Here is an 18,021-nt window from a genome sequence, read left to right on the forward strand (position 1 = left end):
GTGAGGTTCAAGAGAAGCATTTCAGCATTATAATCCCAGCAGGGAGCTCCGATCCGCTAAGGCCATGCTTTTTAAGTTGCCAGCTTTTAGACTGAAAAGATTGGTAAAACTGGTCTATTTTAGCAGCAAAAGCATAAATGAGCTTCCCCATCCTTTACGCATCATCAACTATGAATTTCAGTTCAGAAAAATCTTCAAAGACCTGGTTATTTGTTCAGAATAGAGAATTTAACTTGATTGCGTTTTTCGAACGGGGGCGTCCTATTGGGGAAGCTGCTTCCAGAGGTGTTTCTGGGAGTGGGGGTGTTAGGGTGTTACATGCCGCAAATACATTTATTATTTTGTAAATAGTTGGGTACAGGAGCTTTCAGTCTGTTATGGTAAGGCGTCTGTCAGATTTCACCTGGGAGTTTTAAATACCCACCTAGACAAAAAAAAAAAACAATCTTCTGTTTTGAAGGTCTTTTTAAAAAAAAAATGGGTATTTTACAAAATATTGTGTTTTAAGTACCCCTCACAATTCTCACTCCTTTCCCCTTCCATTGGCCCTTAAACCCTGATTATGCGCTATTTCCCATCTAATAATTAGCATGATATGCCACAGCGTGATGGTCGGAAAATCTGACCCGCCAACCCTCACCCCCCTTACTGACCAGGCTACGCCCCTGCTGTTTGCACTCTATAAATAAATTCGTTCATTGTTAAAGGCACTACATGTACAAGACACTTCATTTTGTACCTAAATAACACATTTATGTCAAGGCGTCACAATTGGCTTCTCAGACCTCCTTCGGTTGTAACAGAATCTCTTTACGTCTTTATTCGTAGACACGAGACCGGTCACTCTGTTGTACCTTTTATGCCTACTACTGCCCACCCCAGTAAGGAATGTCGCAGCTTTTAGACCCCACTTTCACTTTGATAGTATATGCCAACCCTCTATGCCGGCCCCGCCCACCCTCAGACTACAGATCTTTACTTATCGCCTCCTTTCACCCCCCACCCCACCCCCTCCCGGAAGGATATGGTTGTGTCGCAATATGACACGGGAAGCAAGCCGCTCTCTGCACCTGCATCTCCCTGGTACATTTTCTTTGCCCCTTCTGGTCTGGCGTGCTCCTATACCCTCTGCAATATTGGCACCATGTGTCCAATTTTTAGTTTATAGATGCATACTCTGCGTGCTACTGTCTGGAGCTCCGATGCCCACTATGGCCTTGAATGTAGTGTAAAGACTCCTAAATAAACTAAAATAAACAAAGGTGCATTGATGTAAAATGCATTTCTCTGTAGCTCAATTCACCAAGGATTACCAATCCCTGTAGAACCCACAGATATACAGACCAGAGGTGAGCCGGCTCCTCTGTTGGAGTGGGGGGGCACTGCCCCACTTAAAAGCCCCCTCTAGTCCCGGAGATGAAAACGAAAATAGTAATTTATTATCATTTTATTTTTCATGCTTGTGCCAATCAGAGCGCCAGAAGGGAGGCACGGCCGCTGCTGAATGACCGCAAAAGGCACACAATTGATTGACGGAATGCAGAACAAATCAAAACATTCTCCTCCAGTCAAGAGATCAGGGTTCAATCCATCATTCTTTTGCTCACCATACCATCCCTGGTTAGACCTGGCCATATGCTAATCAGTCTTGACCCTTTTCCTCATGGGAACAGTCCAGCCCGAACTGCCAAGCCAGGTCCTCCCTGGACCGGAAACAAGCATCCTAGGACCGGTTTCGGGGTTTCTCCCCTCTTCAGCCCGGTCGTCGGTCCTGGGCTCACTGTGCTACTGGATTCAAGCTATCCTAGCTGATGAGGTGCGATACCCCAAAACCGGTCCTAGAATGCTTGTTTCCGGTCCAGGGAGGACCTTGCTTGGCAGTTCGGGCTGGACTGTTCCCATGAGGCACAGGGTCAAGAATGATTTGCACATGGCCAAGTCTGAACTGGGGTGGCATGGTGAGCAAAAGAATGATGTATTTAACTCAAATCTCTTTACTGGAGGTGAATGCTTTAATTTGTTCTGCATTCCGTCCATTCATTGTGGGTCTTTTGCTGAATGACAGCAGCATCTCACTCAGCAGAAAGGCAGGTGGGCTGGTTGAGCACTGTTTAAAGTGCATTGCACTGTTTAAAGAGCACAGGTCTTTGTGGCCGTCCATCTTGTGACACCAAACCACACATTCGTGCTTTAAGCATCTCTAGTCCAGCTGTTTCAAGACCGCAAAAGTCTCCAGAGTGCTGTGGAGCGCAGCATGGTGCCGCTCCTACCAATTCTATTGCTGCTGTCATATTGGTGAGAGCAGCGCCAGGATTGGCAAAGAGCGATGATGGATCCAGTTCCAGTGAAAGAAGGTCCGGACCGAAGGACAGAGTGTACTATATGGTGAGAGTTTTCCTATTAATATATTATTTGCAAGCTTTAAAAAATATATATATTGTTCGCGTGCCCACCCCCTTCTCCCTGATTCTAACATTAAGCCCTTCATTATTTCCAACTAAAAGCTCAGAAAGGGATGAGGAGTCCGCAGTAGAAGAGCCAATCCAGTGGCAAGCATCTGCCGCCATCTTGATTTGAAGCCACTGATGCAGGTGCCGTTGTTTTGAATCGGATGTGGAGGGAAAGAGACCAGCACGTGACAAAGCAAGTGATGTCAGCCCGTTCCGCCATCTCCCTCGTTGGCTTCTGCGGTCGCTCACAAGTCCAATGGACCCAGGACCTTGCGCCAACTTAGACCATCCGTCGCACAGATATTTCACGCGCTCTCTGCATGCGAAGAAGCCACAGACGCAGGACCAGGGTGCTAGACGACCACTCGTGACGCAGTGAGGGTACAGAGGTGAATACCAACTGCACAGAACCTTCGTTCCTACAATACTTATGAACACAGACAGAGTAGGGATGGACCAAGGTTAAGTGAAAAGTGTCCGCGTGTATGGCATGGTCGGTTTTGTTCCTATAAGGTTATTATAATTGTGCAACTTAGTGACTCACAAAATGCAAAAGTCATTCTAAAATAGAATTTTTTTTTTTTAAACATACAAAGTAATGACTGAGAGGAGGCTTTCTGGACGGCCACAGATGGCAATACTTTTTCAAAGTGTCCCACGATCACAGTGCAAGAAGAAATAGTCTACAGTGCACCAGGGAATGACATGGGAACACTACACAAGACTTGAATTGTGTGTGCCACAGTGTCCACAGCTGTTCGTGTGCAGCAAACACACTCGAAAACAGTTTACAAGCTATACTTAAATCGTGTAAGACGCACAGGCCGCCGCAGCTGCCGTCTGCAACTGTTATTTATAACAGTCCCTTCAAACCGAGCTGCAGTCTGCTGGGTTTCCGCATCATGCTCTCTTTCATAAGAAGCATGCGCAAGAAATAACATTTTGGGGTTAAGGAATGCATCGAATTCCAGGGAGTGGTGCAGCAGAGGGATAGACAAAATCCAACAGAACTAGAGTCGACACACCTAATCTTTCCTGTCCCTTTTCATTGACAAAAGGCATTTCGCAACAGAGAGCTCAACCAAACTACAGCCGGACCTAAAAAGCTACATGGCCAAATTTTACCCTCTGAACAATCCGCTAGATGAGCAACCCAAACACTCCAAAGGCAAGGTGCGGAGAGACTGGGCATAGCTTAAAACACACTGGTAATGAGTTATAGAAACTATTCCCTAATTAATTCGGCAACATCAACACGTCTTTTTTTTTTATCTTTTGTCTCAGAAATCTTTGTTTTTTTTAAAAAAACAAATATATTTATATTTTGTCTTACTCTGAAAAATTGTTTTTTCTCTGCCTGTATTATTGGAAGGCATTATTTTTGTAGAGTAAGCACCTTAAAGCCAGCTACCACCGGCACATGTGGCGCTGCACAGGTCCAATAACCCAGGTACTTAGATCATCCTCTCCTGAGAGACTGCTTTAAAAACGCTTATAATCACACAAATTCCAAGTGCTGTAGAATTCCTGGCTTTCCAAGACACCCTCTCCCACTCCATTGAGAACTCCCAAGCAGCGCTGGCACCTACAGGTAAAAAATACATATATATCAGCGCTGAAGAGAACTCAGTTACATAGTCAGTGCTTTTCCTGAAAATCTGGCAAAGATCGATTCTTCATGGGCCAATGTTGGACACCCATGCTCTAGAAAGGCCTGGTAGAGCTGCCCTAGCGCATCAAAATACGGATATATCCGCCATTTTGTTCCCATTCAATGGGCTCCAAAAATCTTTCTAACTATAAAAGGTCCACTGATCAGGAGTGGAAATTTGCATCTAATTGTGTGGAAATGTTTTCAGACATGCTCTAGAATGCCCAGAGATGCCAGCCAATGGTCATCCATGTAACAACGGGTCTGAAACGGCCTGAAGGCCCGCTCCATGGCTGGCGGCTCCAGAACTGTCCAAGACCATTCCAACCAACTTCAGAAGAGTTCACATGGACAGCATGCCTAGTTATCCTGCCTCCCAGACTGTATTATTACTAAAGTGTGAAGCGCCTGGAGCGTGCCCCACATACAAAAAGCACTATATGAAAAATGCACAACGTTCAACAAATGCAGTTGATGGTTGAGGCCACATTAGCAACTGCGCTAATTTAAGGAAATGAAAAGGAGGAGAGAATTACATGGACATACCATTTTTCACCGTGAAGAAATACCTTAAACATTTTGAAAACCATGAAGAACAACATTTTTACCTAGGGCAGCAAGAAACCTAGAACCAGCCCCGTCAGTGCTACCATTTTTTTTGGGGGGTGGGGCGAGGGTGGGTAGGGATAAGGACACAGCACGCCCTACAATGACAACATAGTTTGTAAACCTGAATTTAATGTCTACGCTGAGCAGGTAAATACGAAATAAACCAAATCCAGGCCAAGGGTCCATCGTTCAATGGACTTTAAATCCAACATCACATTCAAGAAAAGTTCACTCCATCCACAGCAAGGTTGGGCACAGGCCATCCGACAGGATACAGCAGACCTACTAGTGTTACTAACATGGTTAGAGACAGTGGTTAGAGACAGTCGTTACTAGGGTTTTGGACCGGTCACACTTTGTGTGACGTTTTAAATTTTTTTAAATATGTTAACTTCCCGCACATGCGATTATTTTACAGGCACCAAACACAGGACTTGTCAACAAGAGGATATGAAGCGACACACAAGACCCACCTCAAGTGTCTAGAGTGGGCACCCTGGTACACCTATGCACCTTTCAAAAACGTCTCCTCCTGTCCAGCTGATGCTCACCTACAGAGTACACCTTACGAACATTCACCACTACCACAGGCCGGATATATTGTTTCAGCCAGATAGGGGTCTCTGCAAAATTATAATCCCACCACCTTCACAAACCTTTGCACATAAAATGTGCAGTAGAAATTAGGTTTCATGAGAAGGCTAAAAAAAAAAAAAAAACACCCCTCCTGCAAAGTAGTAGATCCTACAGAACTTACAACTCTTCACCCAGTACTAATTTTATACTTCATCAAAATTTGATAATTTGGTGAATTTGAATTTCTAGATAAAAAAGAAGTACAACATTCCATAAATCAAATTGTGAATCTTTAAGAAAAATAATCAAGTGGGTCTAAAGGAATGTCAGCCAAAGGGAGAAAGTGGTCTCTCCAGGAGAGGGTTTGTGAACCAAATCTCCCACCAAGGTTATGTATAGATGAGGTATTTGTGACAAATATACCTTTTTTTGCAAACTCTCATGTTACTCTCAACTACAACTCCATTCTCAAGAGAACCAAGACCCCCCCCCTTCCCTCCTACATTCTGTGCTGTTTAAATCCAGCACGAATTACGCAGACCATGCGCCGCCAGAAAGCAAGAGTCACTTCAACTGACATGCCTGAGGTTTTGTTCAATTTCCCACGCATTTTTTTGCAGTTTCCCTTTCAGTTCTGCATAATGGTGGAAGCATTTTAACCCACAATTCTCATATTGATTATTTAAACACATTCACTGTGCAGCCAAGGACCCGTCTCAGGCCAACTTGCTTTTTAAGTGCATTTTTAAAACCCTCGTGGTGCCAAAAATAAAAGAAAAATGTAAATTTTAAAAAACATGAACTCTCGTCTTGCACAAGGTTCTACTTTAAGCCGCAGCAGCACAGGAGGAGACCCCGGTGAGTTCCAAGTGAGGCACCGAAAATGGGGGCGTCCCACCCAAACAGGCACGACTTATAGAAATGAACACAGCCCATACACTTCCGTGAAAGCAGCGCGGAAACTGCGGCAATAACTTGAACACAGGCTGACGTAACTTAAGCAAGCTGCACTAGGTAACAAATCACCCAAGCTGAGAATCAACAACCATTGACAGTTGCAAAAGAAAGTAGAGCATCTGGACAAGCGGAAACCAAGACTGACTAACAAGTGCCTGTGGTCCCAACAGCAAAACACCACAAGGGCTTCAGACCCATACAGGAAGAGACTGGTCCGGAATCTTGGGCAAAGGCGTAGGAGTAAGGTTCTACATTCGTAAAGACTGCGTAAGTGCTCCAGACGGCACAGTACCTCTTAGTAGAGCAAACATGTTATACAGATGCCTCCAACAGGGCTCAGGATGACAAAGGGCCCTATAGCACATACAGTGAAACTATTCATTAATCAACCTAATGAAAAGCCTTGGGCAACTGAAGCAATTCAACCGCAACAAAACTAGGCACAATATAGATGAAGCTGAGAATAAGCATTATTTAATAAAAATGACACTTCTAAAATCAGCTCGGAGCCCTGGATAAGGCAAACGGTCTAACGCCACCACCAATGCATTGTGCAATTTAATTTATTTTTTATTTTTTTAACTATGTTAATTTCTGGCGTCTTTCTTTTTATTTCGGTTTTAACCTTTGTATAATTTAGGTGGTGCTGTGCTTTCTCAATGCTGTGGTAGAGATGAAAATCAATGTAGTACAATTAAACAACCAACCACCAACAACGTAAGCAAATGCCAAAACAACTGTTGAGCTGGGCAAAATCGCAGTTGCACAATTAATGAGAAACAAGACTTTTCTTTCTATCTTCCATGTGCTCAGAAATCTGAACACAAGCTGCAAAAAGGCTATCCACATCCGAAACCACGTGCTTCCAAAACAGGTAATCCCTCTTCGTAGAAGAAGTCCCACCTCAGTTAACTCACTCACAAGTCTCTAACCCTGTCCCACCTCCGTCCTCTTCGGCATGTACAACGTAACTCGAACAAAGAACCACAGCAGTCTTGTGAGCGCCATGGCATCACAACAGCAGGTTGCTGGCACCACCCTCTTCTTTTATACCTCCTGAAGAGGGCAGGAGTAAGACCTTCTCCCCCAACACACCACTCTCATGGTCTCCTACCTTCTTGATCTTGCCGCTCCTCGTGCCGGCGAAGACGACAGTGTGTCCCCGGTAGTCATAGGCTGCCACGGAGGTCATGCCATCCTCCTTGTCCAAGAACAGCGGCATCCCGTCGATTGTGACCGTGCCACCCAAGGGTTGGTTGAAATCCTGCCCACAAAAGTTGCTGTCTATCTGCAGGGGCTGTGAAGAGAGAGAGGAAAATCAATTAAACCAACTGCTGACCGGATCAACCACAGGGTTGAGTGATCTTACAATCAAGAGTACAGGCAACAAAGAGCAGCAAACCATAATCAGCAATCAGGAAAATGAGGACTATTGTTCAAGACTACAATGTTATCTACACTTGACTTAAGCATCTATTTCTGGGGGAAACACCATGTTTTTCATCCTCGAGATTTACTTCTGTATGTTCTTGCTTCTACTATGCTGCTTTGGAAACTGGAAAAGCACTATTTTGCTTAGGTTTGGCCAGACATAACCTTAGCGGTCCTTCGCCTCATGTAATTTAAAAAAACGTATTACAAATACGTACATATACATTCAAAGAGGGTGATCCAATTTTATAGTCCTGCACCCTCACTGTAAGACTGACATTCAAAATTACTACTTTTCAACCCTTCCTAAAAATATTTGGGGAATGTAATAAATAAATGAATTAAATAAATAAATAAATACAGTATAACTATCGGGATTTTAACATGAACAAGTTTCTAGCTCAAATGGATTAAACGTTGCTAAAAATGATGCAACTTGTGTTGCAGTGCAGTAGAAGCCCCTTCTTGGAAGTAGATTGGTCACGTTTCAAGAGCTTATTGCTGCATTTGAGTGCTCAAGTGGTGCAAATGAGGTGAAACTTTAGCTAAAACATTGTAAACTAGTGTTAAATTTACAAAACAATTAAGTAAAACGGCCTCAAAATGTGCCACAATAGGTTGCATAATTTGCCTCTTCTTTCCGCTTTATTTAGCTAACTACCGCATAATTTGGTCCACTCCTGCTGTACAAATCCAGTGGCGCTGGTTAAAAGGCTTTGCTCAGGATGATGGCATGTAGTCAAGTGGGGGAGCCGAGATTTGAACTCTGGTTTGCTACTTCTGCAGTCTGAAACTTTGCAGCACAACCACATCTTCCTCTTTATCCTGCGGTTACGTAACATTTCTCCATGAACCTGGGCTTCTAACAGACTATCACACAGTTCTTTGCCACCTTTCATCTTTGAACAATAAACGCACAATGCAGCTAGTTGTAGTGCATAGTGCATGTTTACACACACCCACATACAACAATTCAAGTACGTAATCTTTCTGCTCCCTTAGACATTTTCCTGTAGCATCAAAATCTGTATTTCACTGGTTAGATGTCTCCCCTGCAAGGGATTCCAAGCCACTGATGAATATGAAATGTAATATGTCATGAGACCATGGGTGAAAAATATTGTATTACTATTATACCGCTTTGTGGTCCTGGCACGTGCTAGATCACGGGTTCTCAAGATTTACTCAGGTCACCAGAGCCCCTCAATAGCACGATATATTTATATGCCACAAACTGTGGCCACAGACCGCAGCAAACAGCATTGTGGGAGATGTAGTCCATTCTCATGTTAGGCTTCGCATTATCTGTTAATAATGGCCGATACTGTAGTGTTCTGCTTTCATTAACAGTTCAGTGCTCGAGGTCACGGGATGACCTTACGTTTCACTTTCCTTACAGCTCTCCAGAGGAGCCGACAAGTGTTTGGTTGCATGGGTTTTAAAAACCTGCAGGAATTTACATTTTTATTTGCTGGAAATAAACACCCGCGGAAGCGGACACACAAAATGGCTGCCACTTTTCAGCCACGTGATCCAACTCACAGGGTGCGGGGCACCCTAATTAATTATACGGGGGTTCTTTTCTGCTGCCTCCCAGGCAGGGAAAGGAAGGAGGCGGCGCAGGTGCGCGTCAAGGTTTGCGCCGAGGGTCAGGGACGCGCGCACACGGCGCCACCTCGCCCAAGGCCCAGGGGAGCCCGGCTGAGCCGGGTGATGGATGGGCCCGTCACATGGCAGCCTCCAGCCCAGAAAGAGCGGGAAACAATGTACTGCGGCTCCTCTGGCATGCCCGGCACGGCCCGGGCTCACACGAGCCGCCTCCATCTTCCAGCACAGAACACAAATATTAAAAGGACAAAGAGCAAACGCAGGCGCCCAGAAGCAAGCGCCTAATGCATCACGACAGCAGCCGTGGCCCCAGCGCACCCAGGATAAGCCCCTTGCAGCAAAAATCGAGTCAATCCATAGAAATGAAGCGGTCAGCAAACCGTGACCACAGCTGGGCACAGCAGGACTGTCGAAGCATAAAAAAAATAGAATAAACGGTCTCTGCAGGGCACAGTTAAAGTGTGTCTGAGGTGTGGGAAGGGTGCCTTCCGTTCTAGTGCAAGTCAGAGGAGGGGACCTTCAGGACTCCTCCAGCGGGTAGCAAAACTATCAACAATTTTTGGAGGGTGTGGGGGGCGCGTCCCTCACACCTCGGTGCCACTGCACACGCACGACTAGTGTGAGCTCCGGCCCAGCTCCGCGCAGTGCACTAGTTCGGCGCTGATGGTGGTGAAAATGGATTCTGATTTGATGTATTGCTTTTGTGCTATGAAATGAAATACCAGCATTTGTAAAGCGCAAGCTACCTCCGGAGAGATGTCCCGGCGCTGGGGGCCGTCAGGAAGATCAAGCGAGCTATTGCCCAGAGTCACATGGTGCTGGGCCAACCTGCCGCCAGCTCCGGGGATCAAACCATGAACCCTGTGGTCCGGAGTCAGGCACCCTGGCCGCTGCGCCACACCTCTTCCACTATATATGTATTTTCTTTTTTAAATGAGCAATAAAGATATTTAAACAAAAAAAGATTTACCACACCGGGCCTGGGCCACTGAGCATCAACTTTTAAGGGCTCACAAGCACATCACCCCTGCTCAGGTGGTGAGGTGGTGCACAGACCATGTGCATACGATCCTCAGCAGAAAAGACAAGCATGACAGACAATTTTGTGTCTGCTGTAATGGTGGTTTTGTGAGATAATTGAATCTTAATAAAGAGAACTGCATTGATACGCCTGTAGAACCCAGAAAAAAACACCAGGTCCTTCATAGGGCTGCAGAACAAAGGGATTGGTGTGAGTGAAATTTACAAAGGGCCCGTCGGCCAGTTCAGCTCCTGAGAGAGCATTATTCGGTGTCAAATCCACAGCTGCCTCCTTGGGCCACTTTTGGTTTCGGGAACCTGGACTTTATGGGAGGGGCAAAGCAGCCAAGGGGCGGGACGAAGCAGCCGAAGGGAGGGGCGATGCAGCGAACCCAGTTAATACAAACATGGGGTAAGCCAATGGGACGGGCTTGCATTGATTTCAGTAGAGGCCTAATGCGGAGATACATTTGGAACAGTGTTTCCCAAACTGTGTCGTGCAGTGACCTGCAGGTCACGGTCTAGTCTTTCCTTGTACCAGCCACTCCCAGAGGGCTGGCTTACACCCGACCCCACACCCATCCAACACAGGGGTCAACACAGGGGTCACAGGACATGTCACCCTGTTAATAAAAGGGTCCGGGCGCACGTGCCCTGGGCCAGTTCTACCGACTATATTCCCGTGTCTGTGTCCTGCTTAATAATGCTTGGGGGTCAGGGGCCCCAACCCGTTACAGGTCGCAATAGTCCTAGCGATAAATAAAGTAGAGTGCACAAGCCCATGCTTGTCGCTCTCTCGTGTGCCGCTCTCAGCAGCCAGCTCCAGCCCATGTGTGCCACTCTCTCAGCAGCCAGCTCCAGCCCATGTGTGCCGCGCTCTCTCAGCAGCCTGCTCCAGTCCATGTGTGCCGCTCTCTCAGCAGCCAGCTCCAGCCCATGTGTGCCGCTCTCTCAGCAGCCAGCTCCAGCCCATGTGTGCCGCGCTCTCTCAGCAGCCTGCTCCAGCCCATGTGTGCCGCGCTCTCTCAGCAGCCTGTTCCAGCCCATGTGTGCCGCGCTCTCTCAGCAGCCTGCTCCAGCCCATGTGTGCCGCTCTCTCAGCAGCCTGCACCAGGGGAAGAGAGCCACTCTCTCAGCTGTGTACATACCTACTTGGGTATCTGCACTGAGATAAAAAAAAATCTCTACTCTGGTACAGTTTGAAGAGTCTGTGGCATTTACATGGTGATAATGCCAATGTCCAGTGGTTATAGAAGAGAAAAACTACATTTGTGGCTTCAAACAAAAGCAGAGCAACATACGTAAAACATCCAGAAACCTTTCCAGCAAATTTCCTGTAACTGGTTACATTTCTTTCACTCCCATGAACATACCAGCCAATGCCACCACACCCGGCAAACCGGATGTGGCCACAAGAAGCAGAAAAGTAAGGTTTACAGCTTGTAAAATTGGTTACTTATGTCTCTGTGGAAAGGGAGGCGTGCTAACTTCAAATTACAATCTTTTATTGAAAAAAGATGAGGTCTCAAGAGGCACGAAAGTACTTGTGGGAATTTCCAGAGTGTGAACAGCCACAGACCAATGGAGCGCAGGTGGTGGTTGAGGGAGAAGCACAGGCGAGGGGTACAGAAAGGTCTAGGGACATCACCATGGTGATGACCGCCCTAGGTGCATTATCGGCTGGACCCATCAAGTCATGGGTTCCAAACCCCTGGGTGCACTATTCCTTGGAGAAGGGGGCCTTTGGTTCTCATTCGAACCCAAGATGGATTCCTGCGGTGCATGCTAGAAAAAGCAAGGGAGCTCCCCCCACAAGCAGATAAAGACTACTTCAACTCAATTGTTATGCCTGGCTCTCATAAGCCGCCATTAGCATGAACGTCAGGGTCCCCAAACTTTTCTGTACTGAGAGCTACTTATGTTCAACAAAACGCATGGACAGCTACTCATATTAGTTCTGTATAATTTCAGTTTTATTTTTTATATCTATATTATTTCAACCAAGCAAAAGCATTCTAATTTAATAAGCTGGGCTGCACACAGGTGAGCTATTCCGAGGTAGCCTGGGAGCTACAGGGGCTCATGAGCTATTGGTTCGAGACCCCTAGGGACAGAACTTATTAACCACTGTTGTCCAGTCACAAACGAATTCCAGGCTGATCTGCTGGGCCGTCAGAGCCTGTCATGGCAGTGCCGGAGAGCAAATAACGAAGTTTCTGGTGGGGAAGGAAAGCACAGAGTGGTGGGTGTAGGTGGCAAGAGGCCACTTTTTTGTTTTTTTTAATTGGGACAAGGAGGAGAGGACATGTGTGTTGTCCCAACTACTCCTCTGCCACTTCTTACCAGTTGAAAGCTGGGACAGGTGATTTTGGGGGCCATACATAACAGTTATATGTGGGTAAACATTGAAATATGGGGATGTTTTTGCCCTCAGGGTTTTGAGTCACAGACACCCGAGCTCGCTCTCGTTGACTCTTTGAAGCCTGCGGTGAAAACTATCCTTGTAATTCCTGGTTACCCATCTATGGTTCTATATGATCACCCTAGTCTACGATCCGGCTACCCCCAGTCCCTATCAAGTCCAGAGTCATCATCAACGCAGCTTTGAAAACCACAAACCACTACAGTGAAAGGAATGTTGTAGTAAGGCCTGCTGAGTGGGTACTGAGGTCAAGATGTTTAGTTAAAAGTAAGGAATATTGACAGGATGGGACACTCAGCCTGTGTACTTTATGGTGCACAATACTAGGAAGGGTACCTGTATGCCCATGATAATAGAGCATCACACTTTTTATTGTGGTTAGCAGATCTTGAAGAAAATATAGCCCTGAAGGAATTTGCTTGTAACAGGTTTTTGCTGGGGATGTCAGTTTAAATTTGACAGGCTATGTAATTAATAATTTTAGATTTCTTGCAACAACCATAAACGTAAAAGGAATGGACACAAGAGATAATACGTATGCTGGAAATTCCTAGAGGTGTTTGCAGACCTGCACAAGAGTGAAGGTTCATGAGTGAATAATATACACAGATGTAAAGATTCAGAGTATCCATATCATCTTCCTTTTAAGTAAACTATACATATTTCCCCAGCTGCTTGGGATTGGGAGAGAAAACTAAATTGTGTAACGTCTTCCCCCTGCCAGTTCTCTAAAAATTAGTTTTATACTCACTACTAGATTCAGGACGCCCTCCAGTCATTGGAAGAGAGGTCAGACGCGATGCACAGCCTGGCTGCTTGTCATGAAACGCCTATGACCACGACCAAGGTGGCCTGTTGGTCTACTTGTGCCTGAAGTCTCAGCCCATTGGGCCCAATTGGTGGGCGCACTTGTGTGGAGTCTCTGCCCCCCCCTTGGTCCATCTCCAGTCTGACCCCACTCCACCCTCTCTTCCTTTGACTGCCCCAACCCCCTTTTTTCACATGGGGTTTTGATCCACTTGTTGAAGGAACAGTGCACGAAGATAGATTAGGGTTAGTAGGGATGGACTTCACGGATCAAGAATAAGGTGCAGGTACCCTGTCTAAGGTACAAGCGATAGATTAGTTAGTGAACAGGGCAAAGGGACTGTGATCCCAAAGAAAGAACGACCTCGCCCTGCAACGTGGAATCTGAATCCGAGCTGGACGCATAGCTCCACCTCTGGTGTTCAACAGTGCCAACGTTAGATGAACAATGGGAGCCTACCAGCGATGGCTCACTGTAAAGGACACTGGGAAGAAGAGAACAATGGGAGCCTACCAGTGATGGCCCGCTGTAAAAGACACTGGAAAGAAGAGAACAATGGGAGCCTACCAGTGATGGCTCGCTGTAAAAGACACTGGAAAGAAGAGAACAATGGGAGCCTACCAGTGATGGCTCACTGTAAAGGACACTGGGAAGACGTTTGACAAATATCCTTCCCTGACCATCAATTATATTAGGTTGAATTTCTATCCCAATCACCTTGTATTCATTATGCCCCAAATGGACAAGAAAAAGGTTTTCCTTTGATATTCTACATCAATTGCATCCATAGTGTCATTGTATGAATAATAGCATAGGAATATCATACCATATGGAAGAAAGAGTAAACTGTATCACAAGGATTATACGCCGCCAATTGCCCTCATGAATATACTTATTAGTTTGGCTCCTCACACATTCTAGTTCTCAATAATGCACTTAGTGGTCCTTATCCTACCAAGCAATTAGTATGATAAACTCGTTTTTGTGTTAGAATGAATTTACTGCATCATCTAGGAATTATGCTCATCAGCAAGTTTAAACGTGTGGTACAGCAAATACCCTTTTGTGTACAGTACTGATAGGGATCTTCTTCTCCTGCTGTCTGTGCATCTGCCTATACAACCTGTATGCCACCAAAAACTACAAATGAACAGCCCAACTGCATGTTTAGCTATGGGGCAGGAAGTAAAGGGACTTATGGCGATAAATATTGACAAAGAAAAATGGACTCTATAATGATACCATCCTCTCCTCTACCACCCTCATTCCCATCCAATCGATTATCATTGTTGGTTACCCACCCTCTGCTTTATGTATAATCGTGTTAACTTGTACACCACCACAGCAGATGAACCTGAACAAAAATGACCTAGCTTATGTTAAAAAGCGGGGACTGTTAAAATCGATAAAGTTTAGGTGTACATAAGCGGCGTTCATTTATGTTCACCACAGCCATATTGTTAAAAGCAAAACAACAATCAAACATTATCTGCGCCATCTTGTCTGGTGGAAGTTCCTACGTGCACATAAACTGTAGTCATTCTGACCGACAGCAGCCATTTTGTATTCTGTTGGTCACTTTTGTTTCACCCTGCCCTTACTAGCATCCCTCTGACCAACCTGGTTTGTGAGCTGGGGGCTATAAACTCTATTGCCACGACGAACATTAACACCACTTGCTGCCACAAACTTGTTTCTCCTCTCATCTCCGTTTACAGGCAAACCCTTGGGCATTCTTACACAATCAGGTTCCAAATACCAAACAGTCTCATTGCACTGCAAACAGCAAGACTTGTTTTTGCCAACAATGGGACCTGTTTTTATCAACAGAACAGACTCTTAGATCTGGCCGGTCTCACATGTTTTAGACCCTGAAGCAAGGTCCAGCTGCAAGATAAAATTGTCTGTTTGGCCTGGGTGGGATGATGAAACAATGTTGGGCTTGTGGGACAACCTGCCCGGACTCAAGCTTGTGTAAGTAACCATGTTGATTAAAACAAAAGCATTGTGTCAAACCTGTATAAAAGGAAGAGCCAAAGGTGTTGCCGGCAGAACACCTCCCTGAGACATCCCGGTGTCTGCAGTTGACATGGTCTCCTCTAGAGAAATAAACCTTTTTCTCGTCTTCCAGTTTCCAGCGCCTGCCTCATTATTTTGATAGCGAATTCAAGGTGAATTAAAGATGATCCTGCGCCGGGCAGCCTTGGGGGTCTTAGTAGACTCGCTGCTTTTCACAGTCCCTTAAAATCGGCACAGGACAACAGCAAGAAGGAAGTCAAACCTACTTCGCTCCTTCTCAGGAATGGCACCCAGGATCTGGAACTCACTTCCTCCCGAAACCAGGCTCATCTCTTCCACTACACTCTTTAAAAAAGAAGTAAAAGCTATCCTCATGGCAAAATACACCTGAACTATTATTTCGGACTCTTTAAAGAATTTGCACCGATCTGTACTACTTGTTTGACCCCGTTGCTTATTTGTATTACTTGTATTATTGATTTACATGATTAACTTTGCCCCCACTTATTTGTACTGTTTGCTCTTCTGACTTACCTGTTTGACTATGCTCCCTCATGTACCCCTTCTGTGTAAAACGCTCTGATATCTGCAAAGATCTTGTCCGCGCTATATAAAACTTTCAAAATAAATAAATAAAAATACTTCAAACCAGCCAGCCTCTTCAAGCTACAGGTGGGGGTGTCGTAGACCACCAATGACATCCCAGCTTGCATTAAGAGACTGGAGGCAACAGCAGCAGCTCACAGAACTCTCAGCAATCACCCTTGCCTCTTAGGACAGCCAAAGAAAGCCAATCATGGGTCTCCCTGCAGCTGTGAAGGTCCATCGGCCGAGACACTACGCAGTTGTGTAGCGCTATATAAATACCCCATTCGTTCACAAGCGCACATGCATGGAGAGGCAGCCTCTGTCCTCGGATGAATGGACACAGTTTGTTTGAGAAGACACCACACACTGTGGCACCTAAGCCATGTAACAGACAAAGCACTGGCAACTCAAAGGCACTGAACCCTGTACCACACCAGCATACATCCTAGAAGCATTCATACAAACATACCACACCACCACAACACTACAGCACAGCCAAGCAGCTGACTAGGGATGCAGAAAGCAGGCTGCATCGGACCAGTCGTAGACAATCACCCAGGTGAAGCGAGCAAACAACAGGCTACAGTGCACCCATCCACAGACAACACACTGCGTAGATATTTAGCATGGTCCAAATAATATTTTTATGTGAGTTTGGTTGGATGAGAGGCAATTTATAGGCACATGCACTTCGGTACACAAGAACACGTAATAACAAGCATTTACAGATAAAAGTATTTTTGGTCTTTTTATTCTTTGTTGCGCTTCACATGAAACATTCAGCCAACGCGTTACACCCAAACATGGGCTTCTTCAGGGCAGTATGATATTGCGATAGACGTGTCCTCTGACGCGTGTGTCCAAGAAGATTAAAGCGAATCCTAGTGCACATAGGTGAAGCTCATGGTAGAGCGAAGTTCTACGGGTATTTTAGAGTTTGGTGTTCTTCAAAGCGGTATTAACCGCAAATGAAACCTGGAACCATATCCATAAACGACGTCCTCAGGCTAGCACAGTGGAAGCAGTCATCTATGACCTGGTTGCTTCCAACTCTCTCCCTTAATATTACTTTTACTCTAGCCAACAAGAATCATCACAAAACCAGACACTTGACAAATCTCTACCAAATCAAGCCAATCATGCATGCGTAAGATTGACGGAAACAAAAGGACCATATGAAGAAAGGGTCCAGACTACAAAAAGCACCAAGGTGCACTAGTAACTGTTGATTGTACTATACAAAGGTTGACAAGGACCACCCCAAAAAGGCTAATGGACAGACGACCTACGCTAACTTCTGTTAAGGCGTGCAGAGACACACGCGTCAACATGTTCATCTACAACCTCTGCTTCACCTTTCACAGCCTAAACAGGCATAAAGTACCACAGAGCGGACTTGCCCCAACACCTAAATCCATTCCCACAGGCTGTAGGTCAACTTCAATGTACCCGTCTGGTTTAGCCAAGCCCGCCTCTCACATGCCACGGTAACAGTACCCTACTGCCAGCCACCTGGCAAAGGGGTGCCCGCCAGCCACATGCTTGGCAGACCAGTGCCCACTGGACACACATCTAGCACAGCCGTGCCCACATTCCATGCCCTACTGCCTTGCCAAATAGGATGCAAGGGTATCATATTCACATTTGGAATGAAAATAAAAGCAAAAACTAAGATAGAGCAGAATTAGCGCCAGACCACGTTTGGTCTTAAACCACCGCTGAGCTCTGCCCCTTGTTGCGGAGAAAGTCACTTCCAGTAAAGCTAACAGCACCCTTTAAATTATCTTTATTCTTTTTTTAAAGTACATTAAAACATTTTGTGCCACTTTCTAGGTGGTAAACCCCAATTAGTGTAGGCCAATAAATAAAACGCCATGTCAAA

At 45.6% G+C, this 18,021-nt stretch overlaps 1 protein-coding gene across 3 annotated transcripts in view; it reads right to left on the reverse strand.

The window, feature by feature from the left end:
- PLXNA1 (plexin A1) overlaps positions 1-18,021 on the reverse strand; it is a 569,446-nt gene that overhangs the window by 432,346 nt on the left and 119,079 nt on the right. For all 3 annotated transcript variants that reach the window (XM_086939278.1, XM_086939276.1, XM_086939277.1), the window contains exon 3: positions 7,358-7,540. In XM_086939278.1, the coding sequence (XP_086795404.1) occupies positions 7,358-7,540 (183 nt within the window). The remainder of the gene's footprint in view (positions 1-7,357; positions 7,541-18,021) is intronic.

This window comes from Lissotriton vulgaris, chromosome 9 (genome assembly GCF_964263255.1).
Source record: "Lissotriton vulgaris chromosome 9, aLisVul1.2, whole genome shotgun sequence".
NCBI classification, from domain to species: Eukaryota; Metazoa; Chordata; class Amphibia; order Caudata; family Salamandridae; genus Lissotriton; species Lissotriton vulgaris.